Source organism: Camelus bactrianus, chromosome 7 (genome assembly GCF_048773025.1).
Source record: "Camelus bactrianus isolate YW-2024 breed Bactrian camel chromosome 7, ASM4877302v1, whole genome shotgun sequence".
Classification (NCBI taxonomy): Eukaryota; Metazoa; Chordata; class Mammalia; order Artiodactyla; family Camelidae; genus Camelus; species Camelus bactrianus.
The window spans coordinates 25,358,336-25,377,211 of record NC_133545.1 but is presented as its reverse complement, the minus strand read 5'-3'; the positions used below and the strand labels follow the sequence as shown (position 1 = coordinate 25,377,211).

Below are 18,876 nucleotides of genomic sequence, written 5' to 3'. Positions count from 1 at the left end.
TCTATGTACAGAGGAGCAAACAAACGTGACAGCACATTTCTTATGGGGACGGGGTGGGGGAGAAGCAAGTTAGCAGAGTGGAGCAGTGTCTTTGAAGTACTGAAAGAAAAATGTTTTTCAAAACGAAGGTAAAAGAAAGACATTCTCATATGTAAAAACGCTGAAAGCACTACAAGAAAAGGCGAGGGAAGTCCTTCAAGAAGTAAAATATCTCTACAAGACAATAAAGAGTGCTGGGAAAATAACTTAGCCAAGCCGTTGAGTTCATAACATTTTCTCTTATTATTTAAATTCTTTTAAAAGGTAATTGCCTGTTCAAGGCATAGTAATGATATCAGTGTATTACGGGATTTACAACATGTGTAGAAGTAGAATGTACTGCCAGAATGGCCCACAGGGGCCAGAAGGGAGAAATGGAAGAATACAATTGTAAGCTGCATACACTATGCATGAAGTGACAATCACTTCAAGGTGAATTCTGCTAAGTTTTTGAAAATGTACACTTTGAAACCCAGAGCACAGAGGAGACTGGAGTTGAGTTCATATTCCATCTTTATTTGGCCGAAAGTGCCTTTGTTTAAGATGCCTGAATGTAATGCTAACGGGTATCTAAAAAGAACAGAAAGTAATTGTTTGATGGATGAAAAGTAGAAGACAATGATGAATCTCAAAATGTTGCCCTCTTGGAGCTGAATCTTGAGATTAAAAGGGTGTTGAATGAAAAGTCATAATTTTAGCTTATAGTTAAAGACAAACTAATTAATTACATGACAGGAGGAACCAGAGGAGTTTTGGAAAGGAGTGTGACAAGTTAAAACATTTGGTTTAGTGATTATTAAAGCTATGTTTGAAAATGTTTCTATCATCATTATTATATAATTTGTTATTAATTACTTGTAAATTAAAATGAAAAATGTACTTCTTAATGTCTTAAATTAGCATACAGAAAATGACATGAATATTAAGGCATTTAGAAAAAGAAAGTTGCCTTGATGACTTTTTTTTTTCAATCTATAACAGAAAATAGCCCTGTTATCCTTGTTAGTTATTAAGAACAACTCTAGAAAGTGATGGTTCATCATTTTGGTATTCTGGAATCCTATCAATGCCTATTTGATTTTGCCATACTTTCCCCATTTCTATAGAACACACAAGTTAAAATTACAATAAGTTAAAATAAATTTTCTTTTGAGAAGTTTTGGAGAATTTTCTTTTTTCTTTTCTTTTTTCAATTGAGTTATAGTCAGTTTACAAAGTTGTATCAATTTCCAGTGTAGAGCACACTTTTTCAGTTATACATGAACATATATATAGTCATTGTCACATTCTTTTTCACTGTGAGCTACCAAAAGATCTTGTATAAATTTCTCTGTGCTATACAGTATAATCTTGTTTATCTATTCCACATTTTAAAATCCCAGTCTGTCCCTTCCCACTCCCTCCCCCCTGGCAACCACAAGTTTGTATTCTATGCCTATGCGTCTGTTTCTGTTTTGTATTTATGTTCTTTTATTATTATTTTTTTATTTTAGAGTTGGAGAATTTTCTTATCTGCTCTTGAGATTCCCAGAGACACCCCAGTGCTTGGCAAATTCATGACTGGAAACCACAGGCACTGTTTACTCCCAGTTTGTGTGAAAAATTATAGATAACTGATTTTGTGACTACTAAAATGAATTATTTTTATTCAATTAGGAATCAGTTAATGACGTAAACTATAATACTGAACAAACTCGCCTCAGACAGTTTTATATCTTATTAAGGTTATTAATTGATAATCAAATTATTTTTCAACAAAACTTACAAAGCTGAGCATCTGCATGGAGAGTCCCTCCTTTCGGGTTCAGCTTCTGGGTTTGAACGGCAGGAATGGGTTTATATGATTGGCCTGTGGCCCGATACATGGCTTGAACCCACAATATTCTATCCTGTTCATCATCACTGGCAAATATTACAGTGTCTCCTTCTTTAACAGCATTGAAGAACATCTGACCACCCTGAAGGCCTGTTGAGGAAACATGACATTGGTCAGAACTTACATAATGTGCAGATTTTAATCTCACTCGCTACATGGTCTCATGGAAAAGAACTGACTTGGTATCTGCAGCTCAACGCCTTAAATCATTTTCAGTTGAGGTTCAAATCCACAATCCAAGGATTGAAGGGAAATCATAAAAGAAAGATTTATACTTCCATATCACTTTGGAAATTAAAAATAGCTTAAGGAACAGTTCATAACACAGCAGCATTCTGCCAGACAGACAAGCCTACCCCAGGGGAATGCAGAGCAAAGTCTGATATTTCATGCCCTAGAGAAGAAAGTCCTTATCTGCTGGCACATTTCTCATTCTATATGCCAGAGGTAATATATATGACCAGGTTAGCAGAAAAAAATACATGTAAGGTAAAAATGATACTTACATTGTACGGTATTTTACTTTTACCAGATTCTTTCACAGAGAAGGTATCTTGCATTTTAAGTGACTGATTAGTGAACAGGATCACAAACTTCTATTTTTAATCTCTTTATATTAGTTTCTTAATCTATATTTGCTAGTATCTATATATTTCTTCACCTCACTTTATTAATTTCATTAATCTCCATATATTAATTAACTCATTCATTCATTCACTCACTCACTCATTAATATCAGACACTAAGTGTCCAGTACTATACCCAGTATTAATATATTAGAAGGGAGGGAGAGAAGGACAAGAATGTGTTGTTGGAGAGAAAATGAGTAGAATATAACATATAGGAATTCATTAGCCACTTCTTTCCCTATTTCTGTCTGTTGTACTTACTTGCTTTTCAGTAAAGAAGCTTCTGTAAGCACTGCTGGCATTTCTCATATAATGTTTCTATTACAGTAACTTTCACATATTTCATTCATCCTTGGACTAAGATAACAGAGGTGATGAGTTACGGCTAAAACTAAGTAGCCCTCATAAAGATGTAATTTAAATCCCATCAAGTCTTGTCTAGGTATATAAATGAAATATGTACCATTCACTGAGTGGCATTTGAAATGGAGAACAGACACAGGATATTTATGAGAATTTCATGAATACGTGAGAGGCAGGGAAAGTGATTCAACTAAGAATTACCTGGGTGGGGATCTGTATAATCCACAGTGTATCCTTCAAGCTGCATTAATTCTTGTGGCTCAGACTTTTTTTCTCTATAACTGCACATAGCGAAGGTGTACTGGCTAACCTGTATGAGAAAAAAAATTCACGTATTGGTTACATTCAATTATCTTTTAGTTGTTTCTTTATCAGAAGACTCTTTGCCCCCCTCAAAAAAGAAACATATGATTTGCATATAAATCTTTAAACGTTAGCATTTTTTGAAACCTTGCTCAGAGATTAAAGCACTTTTCATTCCTAAGTTTACAGTCAAGTTTTCATGCCTAGGAGCCAGCATTTACCAAACTGATGATCTGCTGTCCGAAATTCTATAAACTATTAATAGAAGAGCAATAAAAAATAGTCATTCTAAAAGTAAGTTTGGGAACATAAAACTCTCAGAAAACAGGCAGAACATTCTTTGACATAAACTGTAGGAATGTATTTTTTGGATTCATCTCCTAAAGCAAAATAAATAAAAGCAAAAATAAACAAAGAGGACTGAATTAAACTTAAAAGCTTTTGCACAGAAAAGGAAACATTCAACAAAATGAAAACACAACCTATGGAATGGGAGAAAATATTTACAAATAATATGACCTATAAGGGGTTAATATCCAACATATATAAACAGCTCATACAACTCAACATCAAAAATACAAACAACCTGATTTTCAAAAAATGAGCAGAAGACCTGAACAGACATTTTTCCAAAGAGGAAATACAGATGGCCAACAGACACATGAAAAGATGTTCAACATTGCCAATCATTAGGAAAATGCAAATCAAAACCACAATGAGGTATCACCTCACACCTGTCAGAGTGGCTATCATCAAAAAGAACACAAATAATAAATGTTGGTAAGAACATAGAGAAAAGGGAACCCTTGTACACTGTTGGTGGGAATGTAAATTGGTGCAGCCACTATGGAAACTAGTATGGAGGTTTCTCAAAAAACAAAAAATACAACTACCATGAGACCCAGCAATTCTATTCCTGGTGTATATCTGAAAGAAATAAGAACACCAATTTGAAAAGATACATGCACCCCAATGTTAATAGCAGCATTATTTACAATTGCCAAGATAGGGAAGCAACCTAACTTGCTTCAACAGATAAATGGATAAAGAACTGATTTATATATACAATAGAATAATACTCAGCCATAAAAAGATGAAATTTTTGCCATTTACAGCAATATGTATGGACCTGGAGGGTATTCTGCTAAGTGAAATAAATCAGACAGAAAGATAAATACCATATGATATCACTTACATGTAGAATCTAAAAACTCCAACAAACAAACAAACAAAAGAAGTAGATTCACAGATAAAGAGATACAAACTAGTAGTTACCAGTAGGAAGCTGGGAGGGGGAGAGGCAATATAGGTAGGGCATTAATAGGTACAAACAACTATGCTTAAAATAAGCTACAAGGATATATTGTGCAACATAAAGAAAATTGCCAATAATTTATAACTATAAATGGAGTATATCCTTTCAACATTTTGATTCACTGTATTTAACACCTGTAACTTTTATACTGAACATCAACTATACTTCAGTAACAAAAGTTTGAGAATCATCGGGTTAAATAAAGACCGAAAGATTTCTTTTCCTGCAGGTTTCTTAGGAACTTTACCATGCTGACATACATTTTGAATCTCCCAGAATGAGACATGAGGTACATCCTCAAACATAAGACCGTGGAGCCACATTTTCAAGCACATGTATTTCAAAATTTAACCGAAGTAAAAAAAGATCTCAATAAATGTTGGGAATGTACTGGGCCACAAAACCGAGCACAGGAAGGTGCTGGGTGGAGTTAAGTTTTTGGGAGCCAAAGACCCAACATGGTCAAGACCTGCTTTGTCTCTCCATTCTGCTTCTCTTGTGGAATTGGCTTCATGTTCTTGTCCTGAAGTCTCCCTGGGCTAGAACCACAGCTGCCAACAGCTCTGCAGTCACTCTCTGATTGTCCCAGCTCAGGCACAAGGCCATATGTGGACCAATCACTGTGGCCAAGAGTCAAAAGGATCATTGTTACCCTACATTGGGTTAAGAGCTCACATCTGTGGCAGACTGTTGAATGCTATGATGGGCAGGGCCTTAGAAGTTCCTCCAAAATGGAGAGGAACCATTTCCAGCAGGAGAAAAGGATGTTTGGTGGATTGATTAACATCTAAATTGGAAAAATATCCTACAACACAGGATTTCAGGGAAAACAGTTTGCTTAATGAGATCTCCCTTTCCCACTTTTAAACAGAAAATAAAACTAAGAAAATATAAGCATACTGTTTAGTAGACAAAGATTTTAAAGAGGACTCAAAAAGGAACAAATTATGAAAGAAAAAAGATTACATGAACTAATATTAAAATTAAGAAATTTTCCTCATTAAAGGGTACCAAGAAGAAAGTAAAAAGGCAAAAGGACACAGACTAAGAAAGATGTATGCAAAATATACATTCAACAAAGAACGAATATCTATTAATATGCAGTGATAGATTGAGGTTACCCGGAGAAGAGGAAATTCTGCCTCAAGACTGCAGCAGCCCCTCCTGTCTGAGTTTCCAGCCTGCTGGTCTTTCTGGAGAACCCTGACTGATACCAAGAGCCTTACTATGAATTATGTACCCTTTGATCCTTTCACTCTCCTTCTAGGAACTTACCCAAGAAATGGACAAGTACTCAGATGCACGTGCAGTGTGTTCACTGCAGCATTGCATCTAAGAAAAAATTGGAAAAACCAACAGTGGTTTGGTTAAATACATTATGACATGACCACAAAGTAGTATAATGCTATGGGGCCATTAAAAGAGATATGACAAATTTTTTTCTGGACATAAAGAGCAGGTTAAAAAAAAAGTAGAATTGTTAGGTAGTTAGATAAGTGGGGGGCATCAGGTAGATAAGGTGGAGGAGAAGGGGGATGGTTGGAAGATGGTGGTATGCCTGCCTTCAGCATAAAGGGGCTTTACTTCCTCCAAATGAGAGCCAGCAAGAAACCGGTTAGAACCCAACAGCTGCAACTGCGCGGTAGCAACAAGGACCTAACCAGACAAGACCTAATGCTCATTGTAATATAATTAGCATTGCAGTTTAGGCTCCCATTATGGATTTTTTTGTGTGCCTCATGGGTAAGGACATGCGCAAAAGAGGAGGAGCATGACTAAGCGCTCCATGGGCAAGAGCCGGCAATCAATCACGAGATCACCTCTCAGCAAGGGTGCAAGACAGGGGACCAAAGACCGGCGCCGCTCTCTGCCCTTGGATCAGCCGACCTCCCATTCTTAGAGGTGTACTTTCCCTTTGCTAATAAAACCTTTAAAATCTTTCCCTACACAACACTTTCATCTCCTGTCTGGATTTTTATCTTTCTGGTAAGATAAGGACTGAGGTCTTTTCCCTTCTCTTTTTGGGGTAACAGAATGTGCTTCTTTGGGTAAATGCTATACACACATATGAATAGAAGGATACATATTAAAACATTTATAGTCATGATTATTGGGTAGTACAATCATAAGATATTTTAAATTAGTTTTTCAGTGTTTCTGGCTTTTTCTAGAGAATATGAATTACTTTATAATGAGACTTTTTCTATTTTTGGGGAAAAAAACCAAAGCTTTGCCTGGGACCAGTGAGGCCAAAAACTTGAAACACTTACAGTTCTTGCTACTCTTAGGTTTTCCTTTTCTTTGTCTTTCCTTATCTTTTAGATGGTCAATGAATTTGCTTTTTCACCTACACATGCCTAAGGCTTACAGATGAAACCCAGTGGCTCCCATAGGGATGTGTATTAATGAAGGTTTTAGTTTCCTTGTGTCAAAACATACGATTGTGGGTGTTTTTTCTTAGGGGGTAGTAATAAGTGGTAAACAATAACATTATACTTCTATTGTTTATTCTAAAAAGCAGCTCATTTTCTCACTTAACTTAGTCCAAAATTCTGCTACTCTTCCATAAAGTGATTTAGCATTGTGTTATTTTAAAAATACTACAAAATATTTCAAGCATAAAAAGTACTTTAATATACTAACATGTATACACCCACCATCCAGCTTTGTTGAATCATAACTTCTTGTATACATATTCTTTAAGATTTTTTTACCCTCTTTGGACGGATATAAATAATGCCTATATATTATACCTACTTGAACCCATTTCCTTTTCTCTCTCCTAAGAGGTAATCACTATGTTGAATTTTGTGTTTATTACTTCCATATATGTTTTAAAAATTCACTACATGTAAGTTCTTTTAGGCTCTGGACCCCGCACCAATGTGTGTATGGGGAGGGGATGGAGGCTGGTGCTTTCCATGCTACCAGAGAACAATGTTCTGGATACCAGCTGGGTTTCCTGTAATTTAACTCAATTCTGATACTATCTGCCAGGAGATGGCATCAGATTCTACAGGTGAAGGGCTCAGTCCTACAAGCCTGCCCTCTCACTCCCCCGACTTGAGACGCCAGTTGCAAGCCAAGGTTGTTCACTGTGCTTCTGGTCAACTGGTTACAGATTGGAGGTTCTCCTGACTTCTCCCTGTATTTCAGAGGCCAGTTGCAAATCCAAGTTGTCACCTGTGCTTCTGACCAACTGACTGTAGATCAGAGGTTCCCATGAACCCCTCCTCCCTTGGGTTCGATTAATTTGCTAGAGTGACCCATAAAACTCAAGAAACCCATTTACTCCCTGGATCACAGGCTTACCAGAAAAGAATGTAACTCCAGAACGGCCAGATGGAAGCCCATTTTTCCTTTGTATCATCTTCAAATTCTAGTAGAAGTATCTTGAAAGTTTAGATTCTTTTCTCTATGTCTTTTAACCTCTTTACATGTTTCACGTCCCTGCATTTCTCCATGCTGAGTTCTCAGTAATTTCTTCAGATTCTGACTAATATTGTCATTAATTACATCACTAGTTTTCTCTTCAGAGGGGTCTAACCTACTGTTAACCCATCCAATAAAGGTGTAATTTCAGTGACTGTTTAAATACAGTCCTGTTCCACATCGGCTTGTTCATTTTTCATGGTGTTATGTTCTTTCTGTTGTTGTTTTGTTCTGTTCTTAGACTTTTGAACCCGCCTATAAATTTCATTGCCTTAAATACAATTATTTTATAATTTATATATGTGATAGTTCTATTACTGAAATTCTGGGGGAATATAAATAATTCGTTTGTTATCCTGTGATTTTTAATTATGAGCTCACAGTCAGCACAGTTTTATCTGCAGATATCTTATAAAGCTTAGGTTAAGGGCTCACCTCTCACACACAAACATGTTTTTAATGCCAAATGCCCCAGATACAGCACCAATCTAGAAGTACTTTTTCAGGAGGGTGGGGAAGGGGGAGGTAATTAGGTTCACTTATTTATTTATTTTCAATTAATTTATTATTTTTTAAATGGGGGTACTGGGGATTGAACCCAGTTCCTCGTGCATGCTAAGCAAGTGCTCTACCACTGAGCTATATCCATGCTTCAGAAGTATTTTTTAATGTTAATTTCTTAACTTGGGTGTTTCTCTTATATTTAGATAAAATAAATGAAAACGTCCACACTCTGAGCACAGGCCAATATTTCATGCTAAGGAATCTACTTGACTCCACATTCAGAGCCTAAGGCTACATGTAAACTGACTAGTTTGAGGGTGGGCTTTTTCCTGGTCCAACACTTCACTGAGCTCTAGCTCTTAGAATTTCTTTCTGAGAAGTCTCTGCTCCGTACTCCCACTTTGAGAATGCCTTGGGTATGCTTTCTTTGTCTGATGAACAATGACATCCCCACCCCACCCGCCCCCAGCAACGTCAGCATGCCTTGTCCCCAGGCTAGCCCCACTGCCACTACAATGTCAACTCACAAGCTTCACTACTTGGTCTCTGAGGTTTTCCTTCCTTCTTATAGTTGTGTATTGTAAAAGATGTGCATTATATTTTATCACTTCTAGATGTCTGCCATCAAAGAATTCTTAGCTCTATTTTGAGGACAATCCAAGACCGCCAATTAAAACACTTTGGCCAGTCTTCCAAATCTAATTTTGTTTTATGGAGTTTCTGAATGGCAGGTCTAACTTTTACATGCATGAGAGTGAAGACCCATGTCCTTTTCACCACATTCCAGGGGGGAAAAAAAATCTGTGATGAAGTTAGTACACAAAACCAAACATATGTCCAACTTTGTCTTCTACCTAAAATATAATTATGAGATACCTGAGACTATTACAAAGTAACTGTTTTGTGCTCAATTATTAACAAAACAGAAATATATACTAAGCAAATAATTCATGTTTTCCATTTCATTCTTTCATCTGGGGAGTCTTAAAAACCTGACTAAAAGAAAGTCTCCTGACACATCACCCCACAAACAATCTGGAACCTGCTGGGAGAGAGATGGAAAGCAGAGGAGTTCTGCCTTCCCCGCACGGCTGGCGCAGATCTCCCGCGATGGCTAGCAGGAGTGCACAGCCATCACTGGGTCTGGTACTCCAGACAGACTGCGCAGCAAGATTCCTCCACTTTTATTCATTTCTTCACCTGAACCCCCAAGCAGGGAAATACCACCTTCACCTTTAAAAGCCCATTTTCTACCTCTTTATCTAGTGAAACCCTACTCCTCCTTCCAAGGCCCCGACCAGTTTGCTCCCTTCATCTTTCGAACTGCATTTTCTGTGTGTTGTCCCTTGCTTTTACCTGACTGGTTCCTACAGTGTCTGGCATATAGGTAGCCCCTGCCTTTTAATTTCTCCATGAAATTCAGCTTATTAGAATTCACTAAATACCCTACTGAGTCACATTTGAAAATCTATTACTTTTTGAAAGTACAACTCACATATTTTTCTTGTTAAAAACAACACTAATAGTCTAGCAGCCAAAATTACCCGACTTGTTCTCGTAAATGAATCCTCCACTTGCCATACAAGTAATACCTGATTTTTTAAAATGCCAAACACTCCACTTAAAATGTTCAGGAAACAATAAATAAACCTGAGGCCAAATTCATTCCTTCATCTGACCAGCCCGTCTTGAGCGCCCATTCTGTGAAGGACACACAGTGTGAGAGCCGTGGGGGAACCAGGTCTTACTCTCTCAGGATTCACAGAGAGCTAGGATGTAATCAGTCATAAGAGAGCCATCAAAATGCTAAGAAATTTTAGGAAAAACAAAATGAAACAGCAAACGATAAACCAAAAAATAATTTGAGAAATAAATAATTGGGGAGTGATTATTCATATTAGAAATTCTTACTTTCTCATAAACATCTGGTTTATGTAAATGATAAGATCTTTCTATATTTTATGTATTTCTACTTAGAGAAAAAGATAAGACCGAAATAATGGAATGTGTTGCAAACTGAAAACTGATCAGAAAAAAAAAAATAGCTGGAGATTATGATTTCTTGAGGATTCAAGTCTCAGTAAATCACAGACAGTTAAACCCAGATCTAAGTTTCACTGAAAAGAAAACATAAGATTATTCTCTAAGACATACTGGTAATGTGAGGTGAGGGCTCTGGACCCTCAGTCTCAACTCCAGGGTTCACAGATGTGGAAACTCACTTTCCCAAGGTCACCCAGGAGGAAATGATTATTTTGAGTCTAGAACATGTCTCCTGAACCCAGCAGGGTATTCCTTCCAGTATACCTCACTTAAATTCACACTCTGAAATTTAACAACAACTGTACTCCCAAAGGAAAAGCCAATTGCCTCTTAATTTCTGGCAAAGTTATTATTTAAGATAATAAGGTATCTCTAAGAATCTGTAGTCAAAGATGACTAGGGCTCCCAAGGGTATGGGAGAGAGAGGAAAGTGAACTGAACAGCAAGCAAGGTGAGGCATTGCCTGTTACTACTTATCTTCTCTCAGGTATATATGCAATAAATCATCATCATTTGTTTTATAGTAATTGATTATATCTTTAATCAATATAAAATTATAATCCTTTGACATATTTACTACTTCTCTTGATTTTCACTTGATCTGAATTTAATACTGTCATCCTACTTTCTCCCTGTGTTTTTGCCTTTTATTTGTGGTGCATTTTACATATGAATTTTGGTTTTTATCCTGTTCTGAGGTTCCGTTTGCTAATAGGTCCATTTAACTCATTTATACTATATGTATATATTGCTGTCTTCTGCTATATGGTTACTAAAATTTCTTTGGCATCTTGTTTTTAATCTACACTAGTTTCCTTTAAGTTTTCAAAGACATAATTGACCCAATAGTTTCTCTATTTAGTGAAAAGCAAAATCATTTTTTTTTTACTGTCTCTTGTATTAAAGTTGAGGAATATAGCTTTAGAGAAATCACCTAGTTTCTAAAGCCATGGTGATTTAAATGATAAAGGATTGAATACTTGTCTTATTTTATTTTGTACTTCTTTCAGTATTTTGTTTATTTTCATATTTCAAAAGTCATCTAACAGACCTGGAATCTTGCACAGATAATTGGGGCCAGAGTTTTAACGAAGAGTACAGACATACAGACGGAAGAGTGACAAAAAACCAACGACTAACCAAGCTGTCACTGACAGTTAGGAAATCTGAGCCACAAGACAACTGAAAAAAGGGTAGTTTGGTTTTCGAATGCTTGATATCAGAAGCAACTATGAACACCATCTTTTTGACTCACAGGCTTTTGGCTCTATTTCCATAAGATGATGCTGCATTTCACGGTTTTGATTTCTCTAATATCCCTGAAAACCTCTGCTTTTGCTCATCTATTCTGCAAGGTCCTGCTGAATTTCTGAGGCAAAGCCTACAGTGAACTCATAGTGTAAATTCAAGTGAATCCTTCCGAATGCTGTCAGCACCTTGTGGCTACCTGTTTGCTAGCCAGTATCCAGAAGGAGGGTAATCTGGAGAAGCTGCACTCTGAAAGGACGGTCAGTATCAGTTGGCATTAATAGTTAAAGTATGCTGCTAACAGATAACCTACAGGGGCCAGGGGTCACCATGCTCCGTGCTTCTAGCTGGAGGCAGTCTTACAGCCTCCACTCTACCCTGTCGCCACATGCCAGGGAATTAGATAGAAACAGGTGGTCTGACCTATTCTGATCAAGTATTTGTTTTCATGTATCAGCTTACTTATAGGCTTATATTATATAGTATATTGCAGCTGAAAATCCGTTCAGTAGAAAGACACAGCAATGATAAACATTCAATATCCTTAACCCAATCCATTCGTAATAACTCCACAAAGAATGGATTAGTTGAGAATTGGGGGATATAAACAGACTTTAATCTGAGGACAGTGTTAAATCAGGTTTTGGCCTCAACACCTTTGACAAGTCACCTTAAGTTGCTGAGGTCCCACGAGGTATCTGCATTTGGTCTGGGAAACCTCCCATTTTCTTTTCAATTGCCAACCTGTTCAACACCTGTCTGTGTCCACACGTGTAAGTGCTAATGATGAGTTTTTAGAGACCACAGCATTCACATTTGTATGTTGTATTCCTACTGCAAGGATCACGTTAACAGCTGGCAGCTTAGCAACTGCCACCGTCTAATTTCAGAAGATTATGGCTTAAAAATCCCTAGCTGGAAATATTCTTGGCAGAGGCCAAAGGTGCTGCTAGAGTTATTAAAAAAAAAAAAAAAAAACCCAAAAAACAAAACAAAAAACCCAGAGCTTAATTTAATCAAGGAAAATGACTATATCTTCAAGATCACGATGAATTTCAAGGGAATATGTATTTACTGTCTTGACCAAATGGCATAAAAAAGATTTAGCAATCAGTGTACAAATTACAAAGAGGAAAGGCAGCCTTTTAAAAAAATGATTGGAGTGATTCACATATATTCACTTATTTAACATGTATTTAGGCAGTTTATACTCACAGTGAATTATAAGAAAGACAAGGTCTTTATTTTCATGAGCACTATATTCTAGAAGTGGTAAAGAGATAATTAAAAAAACAAATATATAAATAAAAATGTTAACTTTGATTAGAGTTAAATGCTCCAAAAAATACAAGACAGGGTAATGTGACAGGCAGTGAACGGAGAGGTGCTTTAGATGGGGTGGGCAGAAAAGGCTCATTTGACCTAAACGGGTAGGTAGAATCAGCCAGTCACAGGGAAAATGTAAGCAGCAGAATGTTCAGAATTTCTCCAGAAGCATTTAGGGGTAACCAAGCAACAACTGAGTGCAGAAAGGTAGGGGGACTTAATTCAAAGGCATATTTGCATAGAAATCACACTTTACAATAAACTCACATTATTATATATCTATTGGAGATACCTTTGGAGAGAGGGAGCTGGTGACTTGGAGGTGCTAAACTCCAGTTCTTGGCACTGTGGTTACTCTGGGAACAGAGCATTACAAGTGAAGGCACTGCTCAGTGACAGGCAGGGACTCATCAAAGAGGAAGCCAGAGGCTAGAATATGTGCACTGTGCAGGACCTTCTCTAGGTTATGGTCAGAGGTTATTCTAAGTGTCATGGGAAGCCAAGGAAGGTTTTAAGCAGAAAATTGGCAAGATCTGAGTTATGCTTCCAATAGATTATTCTGGCAATATGAAGAAAGGATTGTAAGGAGAATGGCAGAAAGTAGAAGCAGAGAGAACAGCTGGGATTCTATTGTAAAAGTTCATGTGAAGGTAACAGTGATTTCAACTAGAAAAGTAGCAGGAAAAGATGGAGAGAATTGAATGTAAGCGGGATACTGTTCTGGCTGCAGATAAAACAGCATTTTCTGATTGTTGTAGGGGGTAATGAAAAAAGAAGGGTCAGAGATGACACCAAGGTTTTGGTTCAAGTATGCTCAATATAAGTCAATTTGATGTTTCATATAAAAGTTCGATAAAGAACCCAAATTAAGGGAGAGACGACATTTGTTTATTTTACACTTACCAAGTCTTTACTATGGGCAGGAATACTGCACATGTATGTGTAAAGCTATATATGCATATGAATGCATACAGACATGAAAACACACAGATATGGCATTTTAAAATGGAGTCGTCAATCAATTAAAAAAAATCAAGCCCATTAAAATTTAATTCAGATATCGCAATATTGTACATTCCTCATTCATAGGTCCTTTCCTCTTTCATGTAGGTATGAGCTAGAAAAGATGAGAAACAGACATTTCCCTGGAATTTAAACATGAAAATAACAAAAATCTTAAGGGAACACAAGGTACATGTAAAAGAGAGGAATTTTTGCATTGGGATCACTGCCTGATCCACATGAGATTTTCCTTACCAAATCCTACCCTACTCTCACCCCATTTTCTTTTATAATTCTAGCAGCTCTTGAGATACAGGGAAATGATCATTTTAACATATTTTAGAACTGTTCTGAAGAATAAATGCATTAAGTTTGTTAATGTCCTAGGGTAAATTGTAAAAATTAGCACAGCCATTTTCTTTTGTTTGTTTTTTTGTTTGTTTGTTTTGTTTTTGTTTTCGGGGTAGGGGGAGGCTATGGTAAATTCAATTTTCACAAAGCAAAAGTAATCTTAAAAATGAAACTTAAAATACGAAAAAAGCCTTTTCCTCTGAGATTTTTCTTCAAATAAGCTCCATAATCAAAAGAATTTTCAATTTTCTTTCATACGTACATTTTGAAAAATAACACATACAACTTGACACATAATGATTATTAACTAGAAATATAACAAACTTTAAAAAAACTAAAGTTTTGGTGAATATTTAAACATTCATGAGTTATCTAGAGCTATATAAATCTTATTTCACATTATAGGTATCTATGCCCTTCGGCTTAGCAATTTCTTCAGGACTACTCCCACATACACTCAAAAGATTAATATATAAGAATTGCAGATATATTGATTCTAGCAGCATTTGTTGATTCTTTAAAAAAGGAGCTTAACTGTCTAAACCAGGGGAGCTGTTACACAGATTATCTTAATCTACATGGTGGAAACCAATCATCCATTAAAAAGAATAAAGTGGATTTTCATATCCTGACATGGCAACATGGCTGTGATGTATATTTAAAGGGGATGAAAACAATTCACAAAACAAATATATATGGAATGATTCCATTAGGGATGGATTAAACTGATACAGGTTTAGAAGGGAATGGTTACTTGGCTATTTTGGAGAAGGAGACTAGAATAAGGTGGCAATGCTGAATGGGGGTTGGTGGGGACCTTTCCTTTGCTGCCGTAAATACTTGTGTGTGGTTTGATTTTATCCTCTACTGAGCATGTCTTGGTTTTGCAAGTTTTAAATCAATTGAAGCCACAGAGGCAGACAGCCACTACCCCACACGTTCCTTGATCTGACAGCAGTATATTTGTTCACCTACTGTAAGCAAACATCAGCTGATGTCCTAAGAGTAAACCTAGACCATCTAATTTCATGCAATAGTCGCGTTCTCAGCTACGTGACAGCAGCCTGCTGCAGTGCATCCCCACGTGTGCTGAATATTTTGGATATCAGTAGGCTGGGGCAGCCACTTTAAGTGTCGATTTTGATGGCAGCGCACTAACAGAGTGCTTCTCGTATGTCTGCAGCAGGGACTGATCACTCAGTGGCATGGCTGACTGTTTACATCCTGTGCCAACTCAGCTGATATGTAATTAACATTATGTCTTGATAGCCTGCTGTTGTTTGCAGCAACTTCAAGTCATGATTCTGACACGTCGACAACAAGCAGTGAACACTTTGATACAGGGCCAAAACAACATAGACGTCTCTCTCTTTCAGTTTCTAGTAATGTCACCTAGTAAGTGGCCTCCATGAGCGTGGGGCTCTTTATGCCATCACTCACTGGCCATTTCTTTAATGTAGCAGCTCGTTGTACTTCATGAAAGCAGTGATCCACAGTGATTATTCATATATCTGACTGTCTTCAGATCAACTATAGGTACGTATGTTAATTTAGTCATAGCACCATGACAGAGGAAGAGGTTAACTTCTAGAGACCAACAGAACTGGATTTGATCACTTGACTCTACCACATACTGACTGTATGATTCTGGGCAAATCATATAACTTCTTTGAACACCAATGTTACCTTATTCTGAAGAGCAAAAGAGACAATGTGGTAAAATGTGCTTGACATAAATGCTGGCCACATTTGCTTAATAAATATTAGATTAAATATAGCAATAATTGTACTAATAGGTGAATGCTTCAGGAATTTTTGGATTATTACAGACTATGAAATACCCGGGGGCATAAAAGTTATTTAAACAGGCATCAGCTGAATGCAGAATTTTGAAATAGTTCAGTTTGGTTAAATCATAACTACAAATACAGAATTTGAAAGCTATTAGGTGGTTGATTATAATGAACTCAAATATACTAGGGTCATAAATACTTTACACAAACGATATTCTCCAAACCTGACACTAAAACACTGAATACGCATAAGAAAAATGAGTAAGAAACACACATAAGTTTAATATAAACACATGTAAGTTTTGTTGAGATTTCAGACATATTCCTCAAAATCATACTTCTTTCAATTTGGCTTGAACCAAAATTGATCTTCATGTAGAAAAAAAAAATTCAGCCTTTTAAAAAATGTAAAAATCTATTTAATACTGTAACTGTACTGGCTTCAGAATCTAAATGGAATCCAAAACTAATCTCATTTAGAAGCTAAATAAACACACCACATTAACAAATAATTTATTTTCCCATTTTCAACTCCAATTTAAATGTTTATACGAGAGTCTTTGAAAAGCCTCTTTACCTCACCGGCACTGCCAGTGTTCCCTCTGAACAATGACTTTGCAGCTGGCCCAACCTGCCCCTCAATCAATTTTTATGAGCACAAATCCTTGGGCTGATGGCTAGATCTCCGGCTATATCACTCATATAATACAGACTCCCAAGTGGTGATGAGATTCACATTATCACCAGAGCACCATTCTGCCGACGGCAGCAGCAGACACAGCAGGGGTGTACTGTCCGCCCTAGAAAACGACTCCTTCACCTTTCAATAGTGCAGCCTGCAGGTATGGACCCACAAGCGATGTGCCAACGGAATGAGAGCTGCCTTTAGAAATACGAATAAAAACTACCCTGTTCCTCCCCATGAGTCACTCCTGTTGAACCTCCATACATATCCATCTTGCATTCAACGTGTCTTCCTATTACATTTGGAATTGAGGAAGATTCAATTGTATTTAAGGCTTCACGAAGTTGTCAGAGTACTGGCATGTGAATCTCAATACACCTGGGTATGGTTTCTCTGTGTGAGTGCACGCATGTACATATATTTGTGTAAAGATATAATGCTCAAATACGACTTCAAAAGTCAAGATGATAACCTCAGGTAGACTAAATCTGAATTCATTATAGTTTGATGATGTTTTTCCTAAATTTTAATTATGGAGTACAGCGGTTTACCGCCTTTGGTTTAAATTAGATTTTGCCTTTAAAATGTTAAATATATTTTTAATATGGAGAACTGTCTAGTTCCCCAAAGACATGGTTAATGTTCCTGAAAGACATACCAGTTAATGATCTCAAAGTATTCAAATTCCTTCTTTCATTTCTTTTTTTTCCCCCTTCTTTCAGTTCTAAACTCTCTTATGGGGGAAAAAAAAAAACAACAAAAAAACCTACTCTTGACTAAAATTTACCACTGTTCCTGAAGTTACCATGCCATTATGCACGTCAATAAAATCATGTTATCCAGCAGTTGATAGATGGCTTTATTTCTGGAGGAGAGGAAATAATTTTCCTCCCTTGTAATTTTACCCTGTTATTCTGATCTAGTCTATTTAATCCTGTTCAATGTGTGGGTATGAATTGATGAGATTTTACACATTGCTTTGTGTTGAGGATTCCAAGGGTGTTTCTTTTTCATATATATTCACTGGGAATAAAATAGCTTGGATTTATCATGAAATGGAGTGACTATTACTTAGAAAGTTGTCCTTTAATGTAACTTTAACTGAATGAGTATATTCTAAAAGAGCAAAGCTTATATCCATGATTCAAAAACAAAAACACAAAAGTCAGCCAAAGCGTTTATTCCAGTAATCTGTCTACACTCAGAATCCTACCACAAACAAATCTACCAGTCCAGGGGACTGATAGACCTATATATGTGAACAAGTGATATATATATATATGGCACATTTTTTATAAAAATGCATGTTTCTATGTATTAAGTTTTATCTATAAAATATCAGAACAACACGGTGGTTCTCGGGTATGGTCTTGGGATCCTGGAGATCTTCAGGATCCTTTCAGGGGATCTGCGAGGTCAAAACCATTTTTATAACAATATTCAAACATCTTTGCCTTTTTCACACTTACTTTCTCCTGAGTGTACAGCGGAGTTTTCCAGAGCCTAAGTTTCATCTGATATTGCAACAGATTGAAGGCAGAAGCTGATATGAGAATACAGCTGCATTCTATTTTATTAAGGCAAGCATGAAAGAGGTATGCAAAAGAATAAAATGATGCCACTTACTTCACTAAAATGTTTGGCTTGAAAGACAGTTACTCTAAATAAAAAGGTTATCTGCATTGGCATGTAATGGGTTTACTACTTTTACTTTAAAATAAACCAAATACTTAAAAATTTTCTCAGTTTCAATTTCTAACACAGTGCATATTGATCGATGTAACCTACACGAAGGTTTGAGAACGGTTTAGACTGACAACTTAACAGGAAAAAAAAATGTACTTACCTGGACAAGAACAAAGTAACGCTTTTTCCATCTTTTCCAAACCTTTTGTCCAAGAGCATACAGATATCTGGTAAGAGAAACAAACAATACATGAATAATGTTGTGTCCCACATAATCGGCT

The 18,876-nt window shown here is 36.6% G+C and overlaps 1 protein-coding gene across 6 annotated transcripts in view; it reads right to left on the bottom strand.

The window, feature by feature from the left end:
- Nucleotides 1-18,876, bottom strand: part of CADPS2 (calcium dependent secretion activator 2) — a 449,680-nt gene that overhangs the window by 145,308 nt on the left and 285,496 nt on the right. For all 6 annotated transcript variants that reach the window (XM_074367152.1, XM_074367154.1, XM_074367149.1 and 3 more), the window contains exons 9-11: nt 18,756-18,822; nt 3,109-3,217; nt 1,805-2,005 (exon numbers count right to left, since the gene is read on the bottom strand). In XM_074367152.1, coding sequence (XP_074223253.1) covers nt 1,805-2,005; nt 3,109-3,217; nt 18,756-18,822 — 377 coding nt within the window. The remainder of the gene's footprint in view (nt 1-1,804; nt 2,006-3,108; nt 3,218-18,755; nt 18,823-18,876) is intronic.